We start from the raw sequence: 18,272 nt of genomic DNA, 5'->3' as shown, positions 1-18,272 counted from the left end.
AGCCAGACTGGCATAAATTTTCAGTTTATCTAAATTCTACGCTGAGGATCTTAATTGATGAGCCAAATCGGTTTAATTATTTTAAATTATTTTTATTTCACATTATATGTATATTATTCTGACTGTTCACTGCCCTGAGTCCTTCGGGAGAAGGGCGGTATAAAAATTAAATAAATAAATAAATAAATAAATAAATAAATAAATAAATAAATAAATAAATAAATAAATAAAGTGTTTCTCCGTGTTTTTTTTTTAAAGTGGGATAAAAATGGAAAAGATGTCAGTCAAAAAATGAACCCAGCAAGAGGTTGATGGTAATTCTAAACTAATATAAAAATACACAAAGTCAAAGTCTTGCTTACATGATGCTCCATTTGCTTCAATTCTGTTTAAGAAACAAGAAAAATGACCCAATGAAGACAGGATGTTGTGTTTTGTTTGTAAAAGGAAAGAGAAGTGGATGAATGAGGGAAGATGTGAAGGTATGTTCTAGGTGGAAGGACTTTGTGAATCTATGTAAAACACATGAGTAAGCCATCCTGGAATGCAGAGGAGATTGGTGAAGAAGATCTCCAGCCCCCCCAAAGATGGGGACCTGGAGACTAAAACATAGGAAGAACAGTTGCAGGAATTGGGTCTGTCTAGCCTAGTGAAAAGAAGGACTAGGGGAGACATGATAGCAAGTGTTTCAATATTTGAGGGGTGCCACAAAGAAGAGGGGGTCGATCTATTTTTCAAAGCACCAGAAAGCAGGACAAGAAGCAATGGATGGAAACTGATTAAAGAGAGAAGCAACCTGGAACTAAGGAGAAATTTCCTGATAGTAAGAACAATCATCCAGTGGAATAGCTTGCCTTCAGAAGTTGTGGAAATATGGCAGAGAGATAACACCCGACATCTAACAATAGCAATAGCACTTATGGTATGTACCACTCCACAGTGCTTTACAGCCCTCTCTAAACAGTTTACAGAATCAGCATATTGTCCCCCACTATCTGGGTCCTCATTTTACCGGAAAGATGGGAGGCTGAGTCAGCCTCAAGTCCTTCAGGATCGAACTGCTGGCAGTCAGCAGAGTTAGCCTACAATACTGCATTCTAATCACTGTGCCACCACAGCTCTACATTATTGCCAAATACCTTAGAAAGCCTTATCAGGAGCATACAACAGAACTCACCCCATTCATAGTAGCTTGTCCATAGGTATTGAAGTTGCCACCGTTAAAATTGGCATTTTGACCATTGAACTGATCAGTAGGCTAAAAAGAGAAAAGTCAAAAGCATTTGTTACTAGAATAATCTGGGCCCTGATTCCCAAGGCAGGAGTTATCCAGTTCCATCCCACCTTGATTGCAAAGCAGTGCTTCTCAACTTTTGCAGCTTTAAGATGTATGGACTTCAACTCCCAGGATTCCCGAGCCAGCATGGGAGGTAAAGTCCACATATCTTAAAGGTGCCAAGGTTGAGAAATGCTGCTCCAAAAGATACTGAGTAGGTCATAATTCTACAGACTCATTTTATCCCAAGAGCAAGCAATGACAAACAGAAGATCGCTGAATTCTCATGTTATATGTAATTCTCATGTTATATAATATGTTATATAACATGTTATTCTCATGTTATAATAGGGTCTGACCCCACTAGTAATTTTTTGATCAATTTTCTTCAGCCCAAAAGAAGGCTTAGCTGCACTGAACTGCTGACTTGAAATCTCTCTCCAAAGAGAGAGAGTTTGCTGTGCATGAACTATTGTTAGAAGCCAATTCTACAAGTTGTGTGCTTCTTAAATGTTGAATACTGGAAGAGAGTGGAGCATCTCAGCACCTTGGAATTGCTTAACCATTATAGAATTTTCTCTCAGGCCTGATTTAAAGTCCTTCCACCCATATTATGTTTATGTAACTCTTTTTCTTATTACAGGTAATCCTCAATTTATGACCACAATTGAGGCCAGAATTTCCACTGCTAAGCAAGGCTATTTAGTGAGTTGCACCCAATGTTAAAACCTTTTTGCTATGAGTTTTAAGTGAATCACTGCAGGGTTAAGCAAATGAAATGGCCTCTAAATGAATCTGGCTTTTTCCATCGACTTTGCTCAAAAAACAACTGGGAAGATTGCAAATAACCATTGTAAACATACGCTGATTGCCAAGTGCCTGAATTTTGATCACGTGACTGTGGGAGGATGTGATGGTTGTAATTTGACGACCTGTTTTAAGTAACTTTTTTTAGTGCCATTGTACCTTCAGTCACTAAATGAATAATTGTAAGTAAAGGACTACCTGTACAGTATATACTATAGCATTATTTTCTTGTAGGCTATTTTATATTGTTGGCCTGAGACTGTATTAAAGAAACATCCATTCATCTGCATTTATACAACACACCAATGTGTACCTTAGTTGGGCTCACACAGTATGGAAAGATAGCCTTGCCCAACAGGATCTTCTGCTGAGGGATGCAGCTTTTCTACTGAAAGACTATGCTGGCTATGGATTTGGAGAAGTGAAATCAAATCTATTTGAAAGAGAGCCAGATCTAGGATAGTTGAACTAAACTGTAACCAAGATTTACAAATGATAAAGACTAGATTCATACAGTGCAGTAAACCAGACAAAAAACAACCACCTTAAATTATACTTCAGCACAACTTGAAGATTCAAGAGATGTGAGATGGGGTTAAGTGAACTAACAGAAAAAGGATCTAGATCCAGTTTCCCCAGGCTGCATTGGATTAAGTCCCAAGAAACAATGTTTTTTTTCCTTTTATTGTTGGTTTATTCTATAACCTTGAGAGAACATTTTCTTCTGCCCTGTGAAATTATTCAATCAACCTGCACTGACTCTGATTGGGAAGAGTTGTTCTTATGACTGCTAGCTGAAGATTAGAACAAACAGAATATTTTATTAGAACCTTAAAGCCACTTTTCCCCCAACTGACTATTTTCGGGATTGTGGGTTTCCTGTTTTAGAATTCTCCATGATCATTGCCCAGAATTTTGGGAGGTGAAGATCCCACATCTGAAGGCCACCCAGGTTGGAGGAGGCTTTCCTTACAAATCACCAGAATAATAGGGAAAAACCAATGGAAATACAGATATCTCCCTCCTTCCTTAGGGAGATGTTCTCTTGATCATTCCATTAGGAATCTGCTTTCTCTCCTTACAGAATGAATGTCTGTAGGTCTCTTTCACCTTCACTGAGAATCTGGTACAGCTGTTACCATAGCAACGGAGTACCTTATAGTATGGGCCGCTAGTACTGGAGGCAGAGAGATAATGGCTCACTCCTTGTTGCAGTGGCAACCGGTGACCAGGATAGGAGGGGGATGGAGCAGATGGTTGAGGCACATTCGTGGCGTACTGTCCGGTTTGAGAGGAATACTGGCCACCTTGTATATATTGTTGTCCCGGATAACCCTGGAAGAGATCCAGAAAAAAAGGCAGCTGAGTGATAGCCACATACAATGATGTTGCTTAAATCTGTAAACTGTTTTTAAAGTAATAAATCGAGGAAGGGATTAACAATAGGTTAATAGGTAGGTTAAATGAGGACCCAGTTTGTGGGGGCAATAAGCTGACTTTGTATAAATATACAAAAGGATGAAGGCTATTGCTTAACGCATTGTAAGCCGCCCTGAGTCTCCGGAGAAGGGCGGCATAAAAATCAAATTAAAAAAACAAAAAAACAAAAACAAGAAGGACATCAAGATTTCACTGAGTTTAGGCATCTCCTTGAAAAATCAACTGGGGGTGGTTTAAGGGTGTCTTATGTCTCTGCTATCCACTAGCCCCATAACCCATAAAACCCTGGAAAAATATTTGTCCCACCCAATCTTCCCTGGTTCAGGGAGCCTCAGAGAAATGCTGGGGTGGGGTGGGGGGCCTGGGTAGCTTGCAAATGGCTCACCTCTGTGCTGAAAGGTTATGGGGAACTCTGCTGGATGCCCCCACATCTTACTTGGAACAGTCTCCTGGTGTTAATTTCTTTTCTAGATTTGATTGGAGGGTGGCAGGTGTGGTCTCTGCCATCTTGTCTCGGGGTACTGTCAGTGAGACTATACGACTCAGCAAGGGCACTGTTTCAGCCAGTTAAGAGACTAACAAGTTTCCTAATTGCAGGCATCCAGATCAGACCAAAAATGTTAATTGCTAGGCTCTATTTCACTCATTTTAAGCCTGGATGAAATCTTCAGGCCCAGGAAATTGGCTGTTATCAATATTTCAGGAGGGAGCCCAGAATGCCCAACATACTTAATAATTCTAATATACTTTCCTGAGATTGGGTCTTTCGGTTTATCTCTTGCAGTAATTTCATCACCTCATGCTATCTTGACGTCACAGATTCTTTTATGTTGGAGCCCAGGTTAGTGAGCTCCAAAACTAGGAGTACAAGTAGCCCTCAACTTATAACCACAAGTGAGCCCAACATTTCTGTTGTTAAGTTAGATATTTGTTAAGTGAGTTTTGCCCCATTTTACGACCTTTCTTGTCACAGTTGTTATCACTGCAGTTGTTAAGTTAGTAACATGGTTGTTAAATGAATCTGGCTTCCCTGTTGACTTTGCTTGCCAGAAAGTTGCAAAAGGGGATCACGTGACCCCGGGGCACAGCAGCTGTCATGAGTCAGTTGCCAAGCGTCTGAATTTTGATCACATGACCATGGGGATGCTGCAAAGGTTGTAACTGAAAAATGGTCATAAGTCACTTTTTTCAGTGCCGTTGTAACTTTGAACACTCACTAAATGAATTGTTGTAAGTCATGGACTACTATAATTTTGGGTAGGAAGAATCCCAGGTTCCTTCCTTTCCTGTTTCTGCTTTATCTTTTCCTTTTCCTTAGATTGAGCTCTTGTAGTTGGATGTAGGATGTTGACTAGTTTCTGCAAAGTCTGCGCTCTGTGACCTGGTCTCTAGGTAACACACCCACAAGTACTCAAAAGCTAGTACTCACTCTTTACTACACCACTCTTCCTTAATTCTAGTGTAACTCCTATTCCTTCATTACTTCTTTTTGTGAATAACACTTCTATTTGTCTTAGACTGCTTCAGCTATTTTACTTTCTCAAACACAACCATTGTTCCTGTCCTCTCACACTTGGCATACTGGAAGTATATGCCCAGATCCCAAAGGTCATGTTGGTTGGAAATTCTAGAATTATAGCTGCAGCACAATGGAACAACACTCAGATGGGGAAGACTGACACTCCTTGGCAAAGGACGTAGGTTGTATCCTAAGGCTTCAAAGCTTGAGCTCCAAAACCTTTCCACCTTTGATACACACCTCATTGGAATAAGTTCTCTTGACACTTTGCCGGGGTATCTGCTGGCCTTGTGGTGGAGTAGGGTAGCCATGCTGTGGCATCCTCTGCCCAGCATACAGGGCGCTCATTGTAGGAGTCCTTGCTGTGTTCATGTTCATGGGTGACATCCCGGAGGCGTTCAACATGTTGGCTGGATTCATCCCGGGAGGTACAGTTGGTCCTCGAGGCCCCGAATGAGGGAGGAATTGATTGTTGAAAGGCTGCCCAGCACCCATCTCCAGAAAAAGAAAAGGGGAAGAAGTTAAATAGGGTTTGACACAAAGCCAGATCTTAGGGAAATGGGTTTGTAGGATCAACTACACCATGCTGGATGTTACAGTAGTCACAATTCTAATGTTTCTATTCAATTCAGCTGGCATTTCAGCACTAGCCAAACACAACATGGCACATCAACTGTAAGCCATAGCAGTCTCGTTTGCAGGTTCCTCACTTTGGGTCACAATTATTTCAACTCTAAGACCTTGTAGAGTTGACTGTGCTCATTTCTCAGTGAACAACTATCAGACCCCTCATTTTGATGGGTAGATTTGGGGCCAAAAAGCTAATGACCGCCCCTTCTTTGTGTATTCTGACTACCAGGATTTATTATTTTTCTATATCGGCTATGCTAGCTTTGATGGACCACTGGTTGCCTTCCTGTTATGTGCATACTCCATACCCTAAAGCTGCTGCTGAAGGCTAGATCCAAAGAATGACACTGTGTCTACTTGTAGACAAAACATCTCTGGCACTTCAGTAAAGGAAGAGAAAGGCCAAATAAAAGCCAAGGAAAAATATTTTGGGATGTAGTGTAGTTAGTGGTCAAAATAAACAATGAACTGGAAGAGTTGACACTTGAACAGTGCAGCCTTCAGATGTTCACAGGGAACCATATGAAACTTTGAAGGTCATCTTGATCAACATTATAGAATGCTGTGATCCCGGCTTCCTTGCAGATGACCAGAAAGACCTGATTTCTAAGCATGAGAGGGAATATCATCTCTCGACTGAACACCTCTCTCTGGATATGTCAAATGAAATTTCCTTCTACATAATTCCTGTCTCCATGGCTTTCACCCCTGTGTCTATCTCTGCAGCAAAAGAGAAGAAATCTACCTCATAATTTGCCTTCTAAAGTTGTGGGTGCTCCATCATTGTAAGCTTTAAAGAAGAGACTGGACAGTCACTTGTCTGGAATGGTACACGGTCTCTTGCTTGAGCAGGGGGGTCCAAGGTCCCTTCCAACTCTTATTCTGTTCATTGTTCACGGTGATAGGAATTCCTCAGTTACTTCCAAAAAACACACAGCACTGCTGCCCTGTATTATTCACATAATTTCATTCTTTGACTTCAACCCATATTCTGGCCAGAGAACAGAAAGAGGAGGAGAGAGTTTATCCTCATCCAGTATTCCAGGAGTGGACAACCTGTAACTTGTGGACTGGCTGCATGTGATTCCTTAACTTTCTGAAGTGGCACCATCTTTGGGTAGGTGCTATTAAATGCTTCATAATTCTGCCTCTTGGACTTGTATCACAAAGTATAAATAGAGGCACATCTCTTCCCATCATGCATCTTTTCTGCCATCTGGTTAGCACTTTCCATCACTCTTATCCCACATTAAACAAACATGCTCAGCTTACCGCTCCATACTGACTCAGCTCCTGGCTCTGCTTTTCTTGCAAGGCAGCAACTGTGGCTGTGGCCGTGGCTGTGGCTGTAGCGGCTGCAGCTGCTACAGCGGCTGCAGCGGCTGCTTGGGTGAAATCTGCCGGGGGTCTTCCAGTATGAGAAGGAATGCCCATTCCCCCTGGGCCGTTTGGGCTCCCTGCATAACTAGAGAAAAGACAGGTTTATAGCCAGGTGGCATATGTTCTGTACACTCTAATGATGGCCACAATCTAGTGTTGGAAGTCCTCAGAATCTCATGTGCACAGACCATGGTGTCAAATGGCTGGAACTCCAGGATGAATTAAGACAGTACCCTCCCCCCAACCTTTTGGGCACCAGGGACTGGTTCCATGGAGAAATATTTTTCCACTGTCCAGAGGGGGTGTGGGTGTGCATGCTGCCTGCATCCTGTGGATGGGGCTTTGCTTGTTTGCACGGCCTGGTTGCTGGCATGCTGCAGACTGGTGCTGGTCCTCACACCGGGAGTTGGGGACTCCTAAATTAAGGGCTCTCAGAACTGCTGCTAAATGGAGGAAAAACAAGTACAGGAATTGTGACATTTAGGAAACATGAATGGAACAGAGAGAAGGGCTAGCATTGTGTCCTGTTTTTTAAAGACATTGGCTATGAATATTTTAATCTCAAATACTATTGGTCATAAACTACATCGCTCTCAGCTTCTGAGTTTCCTGTTCAAACATTGTTTTAACTTCTTTTGTTATTTTTGAATGTGGTTGGACAGATATGCATGCATGTATAGGACAAGTAAAAGATCACAGGAAATCAAGAAATATAATTAAGATGTGGGATGCTAAACATTAAAAAGGGAGAGACAGAGAAAGCATGCTTCTTTCTAGGCTCCCAGATGCTGGTTGCCAAATCCAATTCCTCAGATGGTAATGGCAGGCTGGATTTCTACGTCTTGGTAAATGTTTTGGAGATGCAGTAAAAATTCCCATTGTATCTTCAGCTTCCATGCAGTGGAAGGAGCTGAGATGCCCACTGAGGCAAGGAAAAATGATGATGTATAACGTCTGGGAGATTAGGCAACCAGACCTGTGACTATGAGATGGCCATCACACTTACACACCCTTTCCCCCACTGACTTGGCAACAGGCATAGCAGAAAGGGGCTGACTCTGGGTGCAATTACTAACAAGCTCATCTCTTCCTATCTCTCTGGTGACTCTCCTCCTCTCATGGCACATGGGGTTGATTCACTAACTATATGGAAACATTAAAGAAGAAATGTTGTAACTATTTTAGGATTCCAGGGAAAGAAAAAAATGACCTTTTTTCCCAAGAGAGGGAGAATGGACAGAGGTGGGTAGCTGCAGAGATTCTCAAAATGGGCTCCCACTAACCCCTGTTTTGCTTAGCCACACAAACTCTGGTTTACAAACCACAGGAAATATTTCTGCAACTCCTCAAAAGGAGCGTCAATTTGCTTAACCTTAGTACTCCGCTATGCTCTGCCCCTAACTCTGTGAATTCATGGTCTGTCAGAAATCACACCAACAAGCCAGAGGAAAACAAATACAGGGATACCTCGGTACTCAACTCTTCTAAAAGTTGTCAAATTTGGTACTTGATGCATTTTGGTGCAAAAATTTTGTCCCAATACTTGTTTGTTTGTTTGGTTCTTGGTTGGTGTCAGCTACCTCATGACTTGATATTCTTTCCAGCCGAATCAAGGGATCACATATTAGTCACATGGTTTGTTTGGCCCTCATCATTTTTAGTACTCATCGTGGCTCCCAGAACCAATTAACGATGAATTCCAAGGTACCACTGTACTTGGAACTGCATGGAATGGCATGTCTTCCAGGAGTCTTTGAACCTATGATGTAACCAGGGTGCTTCAAAAATAATTTTTGAAGGCTGCACTACAGGTATGTTTGCCAAATTATGAAGGCTGGAACTTATTTCCAGAACACCACAAGACCTCTGTCTTTAGGGTAGGACAGCTTTTATAGACAGGGTTAGGCAATCATTGAGCATGTGTAGTGGATAATATTAAATTCTGAAAAGCAATTGGGAATTTCATTCTCTGGCTTTATTGAGGCTTAGAAATGTAAAACGAGAAAACTCAAATAAGGACCGTGTGGCTCCAATGAGCTGAACTCTTAAGAAGGCCATCTTTTGCCAGATATGAGTGAGAGAAGTAAGGAGAAATTCCTTCCAAGCCCCAGATATGACAATCATTAAATGGGTGAATGTTCAATCAATAATAGATTGCTATGTAATTTTGTTCAAAAATAAGATGTATTGTTGAGGAGGATTAATTCCTAGGCAGGCGTAGCACTGCCCCCTGATTTAACTAAACTGCTGATGTTGAAAAATGCTGATTGGAGCTAAGGTCTCCATGCAGAAGAAAGGATGAGATATGAGAAACTTCCCTACAAGTGGGAGAACTCTCTCACTTGTAGAGGTGCACAGATGATCTTTTGAGAAGCCTCTTTCAGTTTGTTTGCTAGGGACTTTTATCTTTTCAGATTATAACCAAATTTACTGCCTTCAAGAAGACCAGTTTTGAAGTGAGCACCAAACAAAGAAATAAAACACAAATGGGTAATCAACAGTTCAGTGAAAGCCACCATGGGCAGGGAAAAACCCACCAATGAACCACCCCTCCTGGTGATTCAATGCACAATCACTTGTTTAGTTGATTGCACACTAGTAGTTTCAAGAACAATCAACCAGGTGAAATCCTAGCAGGACATCATGATATGGAGGTCATATATTTACTTGTGAGCAATTCACTGTTGTGTAACTCATCCAGGACAGGCTTGGGGCTTCATGTATGGTGTGACCTCTGCTCACTGTGATTGTTTCAACAAATTAACAATTTGTTAATAATTTCCCATCAAAGGCGCCACATCTGCTGATCCAACTTGCCAACCAGGACCTACCTTGTGGTGAAGCCTGGCCCTCCGGGGTATGAATTGCGACTGTACATCCCAGGTTGCACGTAACCTTTGCCTGTGGAACCCTCAGGGAAAGGCTGCTGTCCCATAAATTGTGGTGAGTTCATGCCAGAGCCACTGCTGGCCACGCTGGGCATCATGGGATTACCAGCGGTGTTTCCTCCAGGACCCATGGGGTTTCCAAAAACCTGCAAAAGATCAAGGGAGGAGAGAGAGTTCAACTAGATCAGCAATGCAAGGATCTATTTGTGGTCAAGCAAGATGTGAAGAGGGATAAGACAGGAGATCCGAATCCAGACAGTTAAAGAATCAGATGTTTCCACACATGCTCTAAGTCCAGAAATTTCTTTTGTATCAGAACTGAGTTTACATCCAGTCCTAGCAGCTTCCTCTGCACAATGCATCTATCAACAATTGTCAGTTGAGGACAACTGACAATTCTCTTTCTTAGAGAATCTCAGCAACTTGCTGGAAAAAGCATTAGAGGTCAACTAGATTTCTGTTTCATTTCTTTGTACACTAAGTCAATTCAGGCTTGCAACCCCTAAAAGTATGATGTGTATGGGGGAATGGGGAGGGGGAAACAGGGAGCTGCTTTGAGCTTTTAAAAACCACATAAAATGTATAGGACAAAGAAAAATTAGGGATGGCCTACACTAGCCAGATACCTGCTGCCAATGTGTCTTCCAAACCTCAAACTTTGGAATTGCTCAGGCTATTTAATCTGGAGTAAACAACAAATATCTGCTATTGTTAAGTTAAATATCATTGAAGAGAGGAACCCAGAAAACAACTAGAAAGACTATCAGAAAGGCTGTGCTTCCTGACTTTTTTCAGAAGAACTTCATTGGGCTTAACCCAACACCTTAATTTATATTACTCTGATTTTTACAAATGTTATTTCTTTGAATTCCTTTCATTTGAAATCAGATGAGATTCAGGTAATTCTGAGATCCAATTCCATTTAAAGAGACCAAACAAAAGCAAACATGTGAAGACCTTTTCTTCCCTGCAAGGCCTCAAAGCTGAAAGAGGCTGTTGTGTTGCTTGTGAAAAGTCCACTATCTCTTCCTCATCAGATAAGACTATGGTTGGGAATGTTTGGTAATTCCTGGTCAATCTAATATCTCACCAGCAGATGTCAGAAAAAGAATCAGAGTAATATAAATTAAGGTGTTGGGTTAAGCCCAATGAAGTCCATTCTCAGTTCACTGCCAGACTTTAGCCCAGACATTATCTCACAACTAGCCTACTTCACAGCCTTGTTGTAGGAAAAATGGAAGGAAGAGCTACTAAAATGCAGCTTTACGTTCTTAGAGGAAAAATAGAATATACATTTAATGAACGATGTTGAATCAACATTCAACTCATATTCAACTCATGCCTGTTCAGACACATGTCCCAAATGAATTTGAAGAAACTCATTTCCCAGGAAAGCACATTCACGGTGACAATTTTAACTGCTTTTAAGTGTGAAGGAGACCTACTGAACATGGAGGGAATGTTTAGAATTGTGTTATTAATTTAAATTGTAAAATTTTCAGGGTACAGAGCTGGAATTACATGTGGCTCATTTTACATATTGCTTGCTTGCCTTAAACAAATAATTTTATCTCCTCTTAAACCACAAATGTTTTCAGTTTGTTTTGTGGATTGAGTTTCTGGCTTTACTAAAATGAAACTGTGAAAACTAATTAGTCTAAAATGCTAAATGCCTCTCTCTGTCGTTTACCATTACTGTAACAAATTAACATAGCTACTTCCTTTGGAAACTTTCACTTTGCATAGTATGGCCTCATTCCTTGCAAAACAGTTGAAGATTGAAATGTACCAGAAGATAGACCTCAAGCTAATAGATGAGTTTTAGATAAACAAAAATAAAACATTTATGTGGAAAGACTGGTACTAGACCTGGAAGTAAAGTTTATGATTTTTTTTACCTGTTTTGTATCAGGAATTGGGTGGGGTGGGGTGGGGCTTGGCAGGGAAAATCCCGTGTAATTCTTGGTAGATTATCTACCAGCTCTCTCTGCTAATGTGAAACCTCATGGATCAAACTGGAACGGGGTGGCAGAAGGGTCACTGGGAATTTTGTCATGTAGATGACTCGTTTCTGGTCCCCCTTTCAGCAGAGATGAGGAGGTCCCTTTCACTGCCCTCCTCTTTACCTGCATGACTGAAGGAGCCTTTTTGAGAAAAAGGATTTTATGGAAAAAAAATACCTCCACTGGAAAGAAAGAAGACTTAGGTTGTGAAAACTCACCTTTTTCTCAATCAAGTTTTTTATGAATTGTATTTCTGGGCAACTGGCTTTAGTGATAATTGCTAGTTTGATATTGTTATTTCCATATATTGCTGCACAGAGTTGCATGAAGCTTCAAAGGGGACTATTAAGGGCAGCTCAAATATAATTTTAAGTGAAAATCAATTCTCTGATCCACCCCCTGTAGAAAAGAATGGCATAGGGACATCTGCTCCAGGATCATACTTTAGCAAAATTTGACAGGGGGTTGAACTGGGTGCCCCATATCCACTCCCCATCTATCCACCCACCGTCCTCTCTCCACCATCCCCCTTTTGAAGGCTGAAAAGGGTACCTGGCTTTGGGATGTGTTGCTGACGCCCCAAACAGTGGTTACCACTGAGAGAGATCCTGCAGGCTGATTGGTATTCTGTTGCCAAGGAACTGACTCGTAGGCATATGAACCATCACTAGAAAGGAAAACAAAACAACATACAGCTGATGTGTCATGTCAGCAATTAGGAACCTCTGGGGAAATGTTCAGAGAAGGGGCACAGGGAGAAACAGGGGTGGTATTTGCAACTGGATATGAGGAAACAGCAAGCAAGCAATCCTGAGCAAAATTTTAAAAATAGGATTGCTAGATAGTTATGGGTCATGATCATAAAATGAAGCCTCTGTTTTCAGCAAATTCCAGGCAGGAGGAAGACAACAAAATTGAAGGGGAAAGCAGCAGTTTTAATGGGACGTGTGTTTTCCAGAACCTCTGGTGATTCTGTGCACTTACAGGCTTACTACAGTGCAACCTCTAAACCCTATGGAGGAGAGGAACCTTAGGATTCATAAGTAAGAGTGAGGCAGATCCTAGGAGGTAAGCAGCACCTTTCCACACCTTATTTTGCCATCTGCCCATTTTATGGTCACCTTTTCAGTACTTTGAAGTATGCAGTCTGCAGCTTAAACTAGCTATTCCCTCACCCCAAAATTCAAGGAACTGCAATGGATTCTGGTTTATCCCTACTCTATGACACTGCTAATCTCCTTAAAGGGCAATTGTAAGTGCACTTTGCAGGTAGTCCTCAACTTACAACCCTTCATTTAGCCGCTGCGTGAAGTTACAATGACTTCAACCAGTCCTCTTACAACCACTGCAACCCTCCCAGAGTCATGTGACCAAAATTTAGGTGATTGGCAACTGCCATGCATTTAAAATAGTTACAGCGGCCTGGGGTCAAATGATCACCATTGGTGACTTTCTCAGCTGACTTCCAGCAAGGAAATTCAAAGGGGTGGAAGGGGAGCTGGATTCGCTTAACAACTGCATGATTGATTTAACAGCTGCAGTGATTCGCTTAACAACTGTAAAATTGGGCACAACTGCTTAACAGCAGCAATTCCGGTTCCAATTGTGGCTGTAATTTGAGACTGCATGTACCCCCTTCCTTTTATTAGGTGGTAACTTCCGAATGGGAAACAAGAATTGCTGCCCACTCTATGGGAAACTCTGCATTCCACCCAAGGGTTCCCTTGTATTTCCAGCCTTTTTGCAACCCTCAGGGCTGGAGACATTAATGAAAGGAAAGAGATCAGGATGCTGAGCCCTGTGCCCACATTACAAGAGTTGCCAAACAGCAAACCTCCAGGGTCAGATGAAAAGAGGCATGTGTAAAGCTGATAGAGGAGGCGAGCCGTATCATACTCACCCATGCGGGGTGGGAGGGAGCGATGGTTTCATTGGGTTCATGGGGGTCATTGGCTACAGGGAGGTGAAGGGGCTGGGTGCAGGATCCAAGGCCACACAGGGAGACTGGTCACTGCCTCTCAGATGTCACAGCAGCAGATAGACTAGAAGGAAGCAGGCAGGAAGCAAGACGTTAGCAGCTGCATAGAAACACAGGAAGTTTCTTATTCGAAGTCAGACTGTCAGACCCAGAATTATGCAAAGTATTTCCCAACCTGGGAAGCTTCCAGAGATGTGGCCTTCTGCTGGTGGGAAATTCTGGGACTTGAGGTCCATACCCATATTTCTGGAAGCTGTCCAGGTTGGAAAACACTGTGATGAACCAATGGGCAGCATCTACTCAGGGTTCCAGACAAGCAATTGGGTGTATGAAGTAGCCAAACCATGTCTTTTGTTGTAGTCCAGAGGGTGAGCCTTCTCCCCCATCCGTTTTATCTTCTCAACACACTTGCAAAGAAAGTGGGACTAAGGAAGGTGGAGACCATATGAAGATATTTGAGATTTACCTCCTCCAAGATCAACATCCTTGCTTATAATTTATGACTAACCCCTCAAGTGGCAACTTCACCAAACCCAGGTGGCTGGGTGCAGCTGACTGCCCAAGACACATGCCAATATACAGAGCTCCTCTCTCAAAACATGTGCTCTCTTGGCCTTGATGATAGGGCCTCCCTCCCTGGTTCCCCTTGTGTCCTCAGATACCCTCTTCTCCTCCAACAGAGTCAAGGCCAGGAGTGGGTGGCAGAGCTGGCACCCAGTCAACCCAACGACTTTGAGTTCTTTTGTTCTGAAGCAGCAAATGTCTCCCCATCCCTTTCCAAGATACCATGTTTAATTTCTAGGCCGTGCAGGTAGAAGCTAAGTGAACACCTCTTATATCTTCTCTTTCCACAATGATTTGTCTGTGGCTCTCCCCCTTAATTTTCCTGAGGGGAAGTGGCCCCATTTGTTTAGCAGAGGCTTTCGGCTCTGACTACGTCAACTTTATACAGCGGCCAGAAGGAACTTGGCGTACAGCCCAGATATGGCAAAACAAGGTCCTGGCAGGAGCAAGCTGTTGAGCTGGCCTAGTTACACCAGATTAACTCTGTGTTGCCCACAGCTTCCGGACCCACTCAAGAATGTACATCCATCACTCTACCTGAGCATCTATCTGGCCCTTGGAACCTGAAGGTGCCAACACATACCTTGTTATCACACCAAACATAAGAAGATACTTATTCAGGGGAGGGAAACCATGAAAAGCAGTTTTATCCTCTCAACAGCAACCTGCTTTCCATACATAGATGATGCTGAACTGTATCTTCAACAGTGCTGGCTAAATAACATGGTCACTGGTGAGGGAACTTGGGAGCAGAAACCTCCAGAGAACCACAAGTTGTGTGTTCTATCATTAAAAATAGCAGCTAAATTCACATAACATGCCCAGCCTTCATGGGGTCAGTTTGGTCTGATTATGACTTAGCATGTACAAGCTAAGATGCAATCCTAGACATTTGGGTGTAGACAACAAGCTGTTTGTAAACTACCCATGAGTTAGAGCACCTTGTGAAGCAAAGTCTATATGGCTGCAGAAAGAGAGCAGCCCCAACATTCAGGGGGTGGGGGATGAAATGTCAGGGTAAAATAGTGGTTTTTAGGGTTGCCAGGTCTGCTTCCAAAAAATAGCGGACAAGCGGGGGGGGGGGGGGGTTAAGTAGTAAAAAAATAAAAAAATATTTACAATTAAATTATACATTTTCTTACAAACATTTTAACACGTATTAATCACAATAATCACTTCAAAACTTTACTTAAAATTCAAAACATCAAATATATTATAATAACATGTAAAATATTAAATTACATTTTACTTTGCTGTCGTGTGTATTTTTTATTTGACTGCACAGCTTTGATCAATTCTTTGTGTTTAAGGAATAATTCTTTAATTTCAGTACAACGTTGAGAAATATTAAAAAATATACAAAGTTCACTTCGAACTGATGGTACAAGCAGTCGGTTACGTTCGTCAGTCCACAAATTTCCCATGATGCTGAAAATTCGTTCAACGTTTGCATTTGATACCGGAATTGATGCACAATACTGGAACAGTTTCAGTAAACTCGGAGCTGGCTCTTTCTTTTTTTTTTTTTTATTGAAAAAGTTTTCAAATACAAATTTTTCCCCCTTTTTTTCCCCCCTCTCCCTCCCCCTCCCTAACCCCCCCTCCCCACCCCACCCATCCCCCCCTGTGACTTCTTCATAACAAAAAAAAAACCTAATTCATAACAGATTACTTACTCCCTCCTCTAGATATTGACCTTTACTTACTAAAAATATTATTAATATTATAACATCCCCCTTTATCCATACATTTCAGAAAAGAGAAAAGAAAGGAAAAAAAGGAAAAAAAAAAGACATTATACTATGACATTATAAAATAACTTCTCCACTTTAAAACTATACAATAAGTCCTACTTTAACATTTAATCTTCTATGTATATTACTATAACATTTCAAAGCAGCCTTCCCCATAAAATCTAGTTTAACATTTATTCCACTCTATCCATTTCCTCCACTCCCCTAAATATATCACTTAAAAATCCCTTTTCTTAGACTAATCAATCTACTAACTAGCTTATTCACCCACTATCATGCAAAATTACCATACACAACATTTCTTAATATCTTTGATTCACTGCCCACACTACTTAAAAATATATGTCTATATTCTCCATTATATCTAAATAAAAAAAAAGAAAAGACAATGACTTTAAATTTATAATCCATATAGTATCTTCTTTAAGGTCTTTCCACTGGATTGGTAGAACCAACATCCATAATCGGGTAACATAGCTTCCTGGTGCAACAGTTTATTCAGGATCTTCAATCATATCTGCCCCCATCAGTAGTAAATATCTTCTTATATGTATAAAAGTAAAAACAACCACCCGAGTGACATTATAATTATATTCCATATAGTAATAATTGTGGGTTTCATCAGGATTATTAATTCCCATCATCGTAGTGGGTAACAACCCGATCTTCTGCATGCCCCAGCATAATTCTCTTGCCTTGTAATTCAAGATAATATAATATGTTTATCAACACAAAAAAAAATTCCAAAATGGATAATTCAAATCCATCAGTTTAAGGCTCATTTCACGTCCCCAAATTACGGCCATGCAGAGATCTGCCACAATCTTCAGGATGATATTAACCAATACGTCGCCTCTTCTGTGTTTACACATAATCATTCATATTTTAAAGTCACTGGCTTCACTGTTGCCTGATTTAGAAATTTCTATTTTTATGCCACCTATTTCTTTTTTTCTTTTCTTTTTGTGGGTTTGGTTTCCATCCTGGTTTCTTTTCTACAAATTGTGTATCATCTGGTCGGATTTTGTTCTGCTTTGTAGATTGGTCTTGTTGGTTTTGTTTTTGTATCTCATGTTTCTTTTTTATCCCTTGTATATCCCCTAATTGGTTTCCATGCTTGTCCTTGCCTTGATAAGTCATCACATTAAGGTTAGATGCCACTTCTCTCAGATTTGTAGATAGTCCAGCTGGGGTATCCAATGAATCCAAAGGCAATTCATCTGGTACAGTCTCTATATTTCGATATTTTACCTTTATTTCCGGCTCCCTCTGCTTATCCTGTATTATACCTGAAGATGTTAAGTTCATTTTCAACCTATTTTGATAAAATTCTTCCGCTCTTTCAACAGTATTTAGCTGATATCTTTCTCCTTGATATCTAAATATAATACCAACTGGGGCGTCCCACCTGAATGAGATATTTCTCTTTTTTAACTCATTCACCAGAAAACCAAATTTCTTCCTTTCCATCAATATCTTAGGTGGGAGTTCCTTGTAAATCCAAATCTTTCTTCCATGCAATTGCAAATTAGAATTGAAGGAATTTTGCACGATATTATTCCTAATTTCTTTATCTGTAAAATAAATCACCACATCTCTAGGCAATTGCCTGTGCTTGGCAGTCCAGGAGTTGATTCGATAAACTCTGTCAATCCTACAAAACACTTCGTCAGGTTGAACCTTTAGAATCCCAGCTAGAAATTCAGAAGATATTTTCCTTAAATCATCTCTATTATTTTCCTGCAAACCTCTTAATCTTATCGCATATTCTGTGAAATTATATTGTACCATTAAAATCTCTTTTTCAATCTTCTGTTGCAGATTTTCTGCATTACCATACTTTTGATCAGCATCCATTTTGGGTTTTTCTTCTAAGCTATTATCCTGAATATTTATCAAGTCATTTTCATTTTTTTGAATTCTATTGTCCAATTTATCTTGAATTTCTTCCATTTTAGACTCTAGTACATTAGTATTTGTGTCCAGCTGTATCATAAATTCTATAAAACCATTAGCCATTTTTGAGAGTTTTT

The 18,272-nt window shown here is 40.9% G+C and overlaps 1 protein-coding gene across 3 annotated transcripts in view; it reads right to left on the bottom strand.

The window, feature by feature from the left end:
- Positions 1-18,272, bottom strand: part of ZMIZ2 (zinc finger MIZ-type containing 2) — a 105,114-nt gene that overhangs the window by 25,877 nt on the left and 60,965 nt on the right. For 2 of the 3 annotated variants that reach the window (XM_070952619.1, XM_070952617.1), the window contains exons 2-8: positions 13,844-13,985; positions 12,496-12,610; positions 9,884-10,086; positions 6,945-7,137; positions 5,283-5,537; positions 3,239-3,418; positions 1,178-1,258 (exon numbers count right to left, since the gene is read on the bottom strand). In XM_070952619.1, the coding sequence (XP_070808720.1) occupies positions 1,178-1,258; positions 3,239-3,418; positions 5,283-5,537; positions 6,945-7,137; positions 9,884-10,086; positions 12,496-12,610; positions 13,844-13,893 (1,077 nt within the window). In that variant the 5' untranslated portion in view covers positions 13,894-13,985. Of the gene's footprint in view, positions 1-1,177; positions 1,259-3,238; positions 3,419-5,282; positions 5,538-6,417; positions 6,450-6,944; positions 7,138-9,883; positions 10,087-12,495; positions 12,611-13,843; positions 13,986-18,272 lie in introns of those variants that run through there. The other variant, XM_070952620.1, reaches the window with a different exon arrangement.

The sequence above is a fragment of the Pituophis catenifer genome, unplaced genomic scaffold (assembly GCF_029215685.1).
Source record: "Pituophis catenifer annectens isolate HBS135680 unplaced genomic scaffold, rPitCat1.0.hap2 SCAF_12, whole genome shotgun sequence".
In the NCBI taxonomy this organism is placed as follows: Eukaryota; Metazoa; Chordata; class Lepidosauria; order Squamata; family Colubridae; genus Pituophis; species Pituophis catenifer.
Note: the sequence above shows the minus strand (reverse complement) of the source record. Positions and strands in the feature narration are given on the sequence as shown.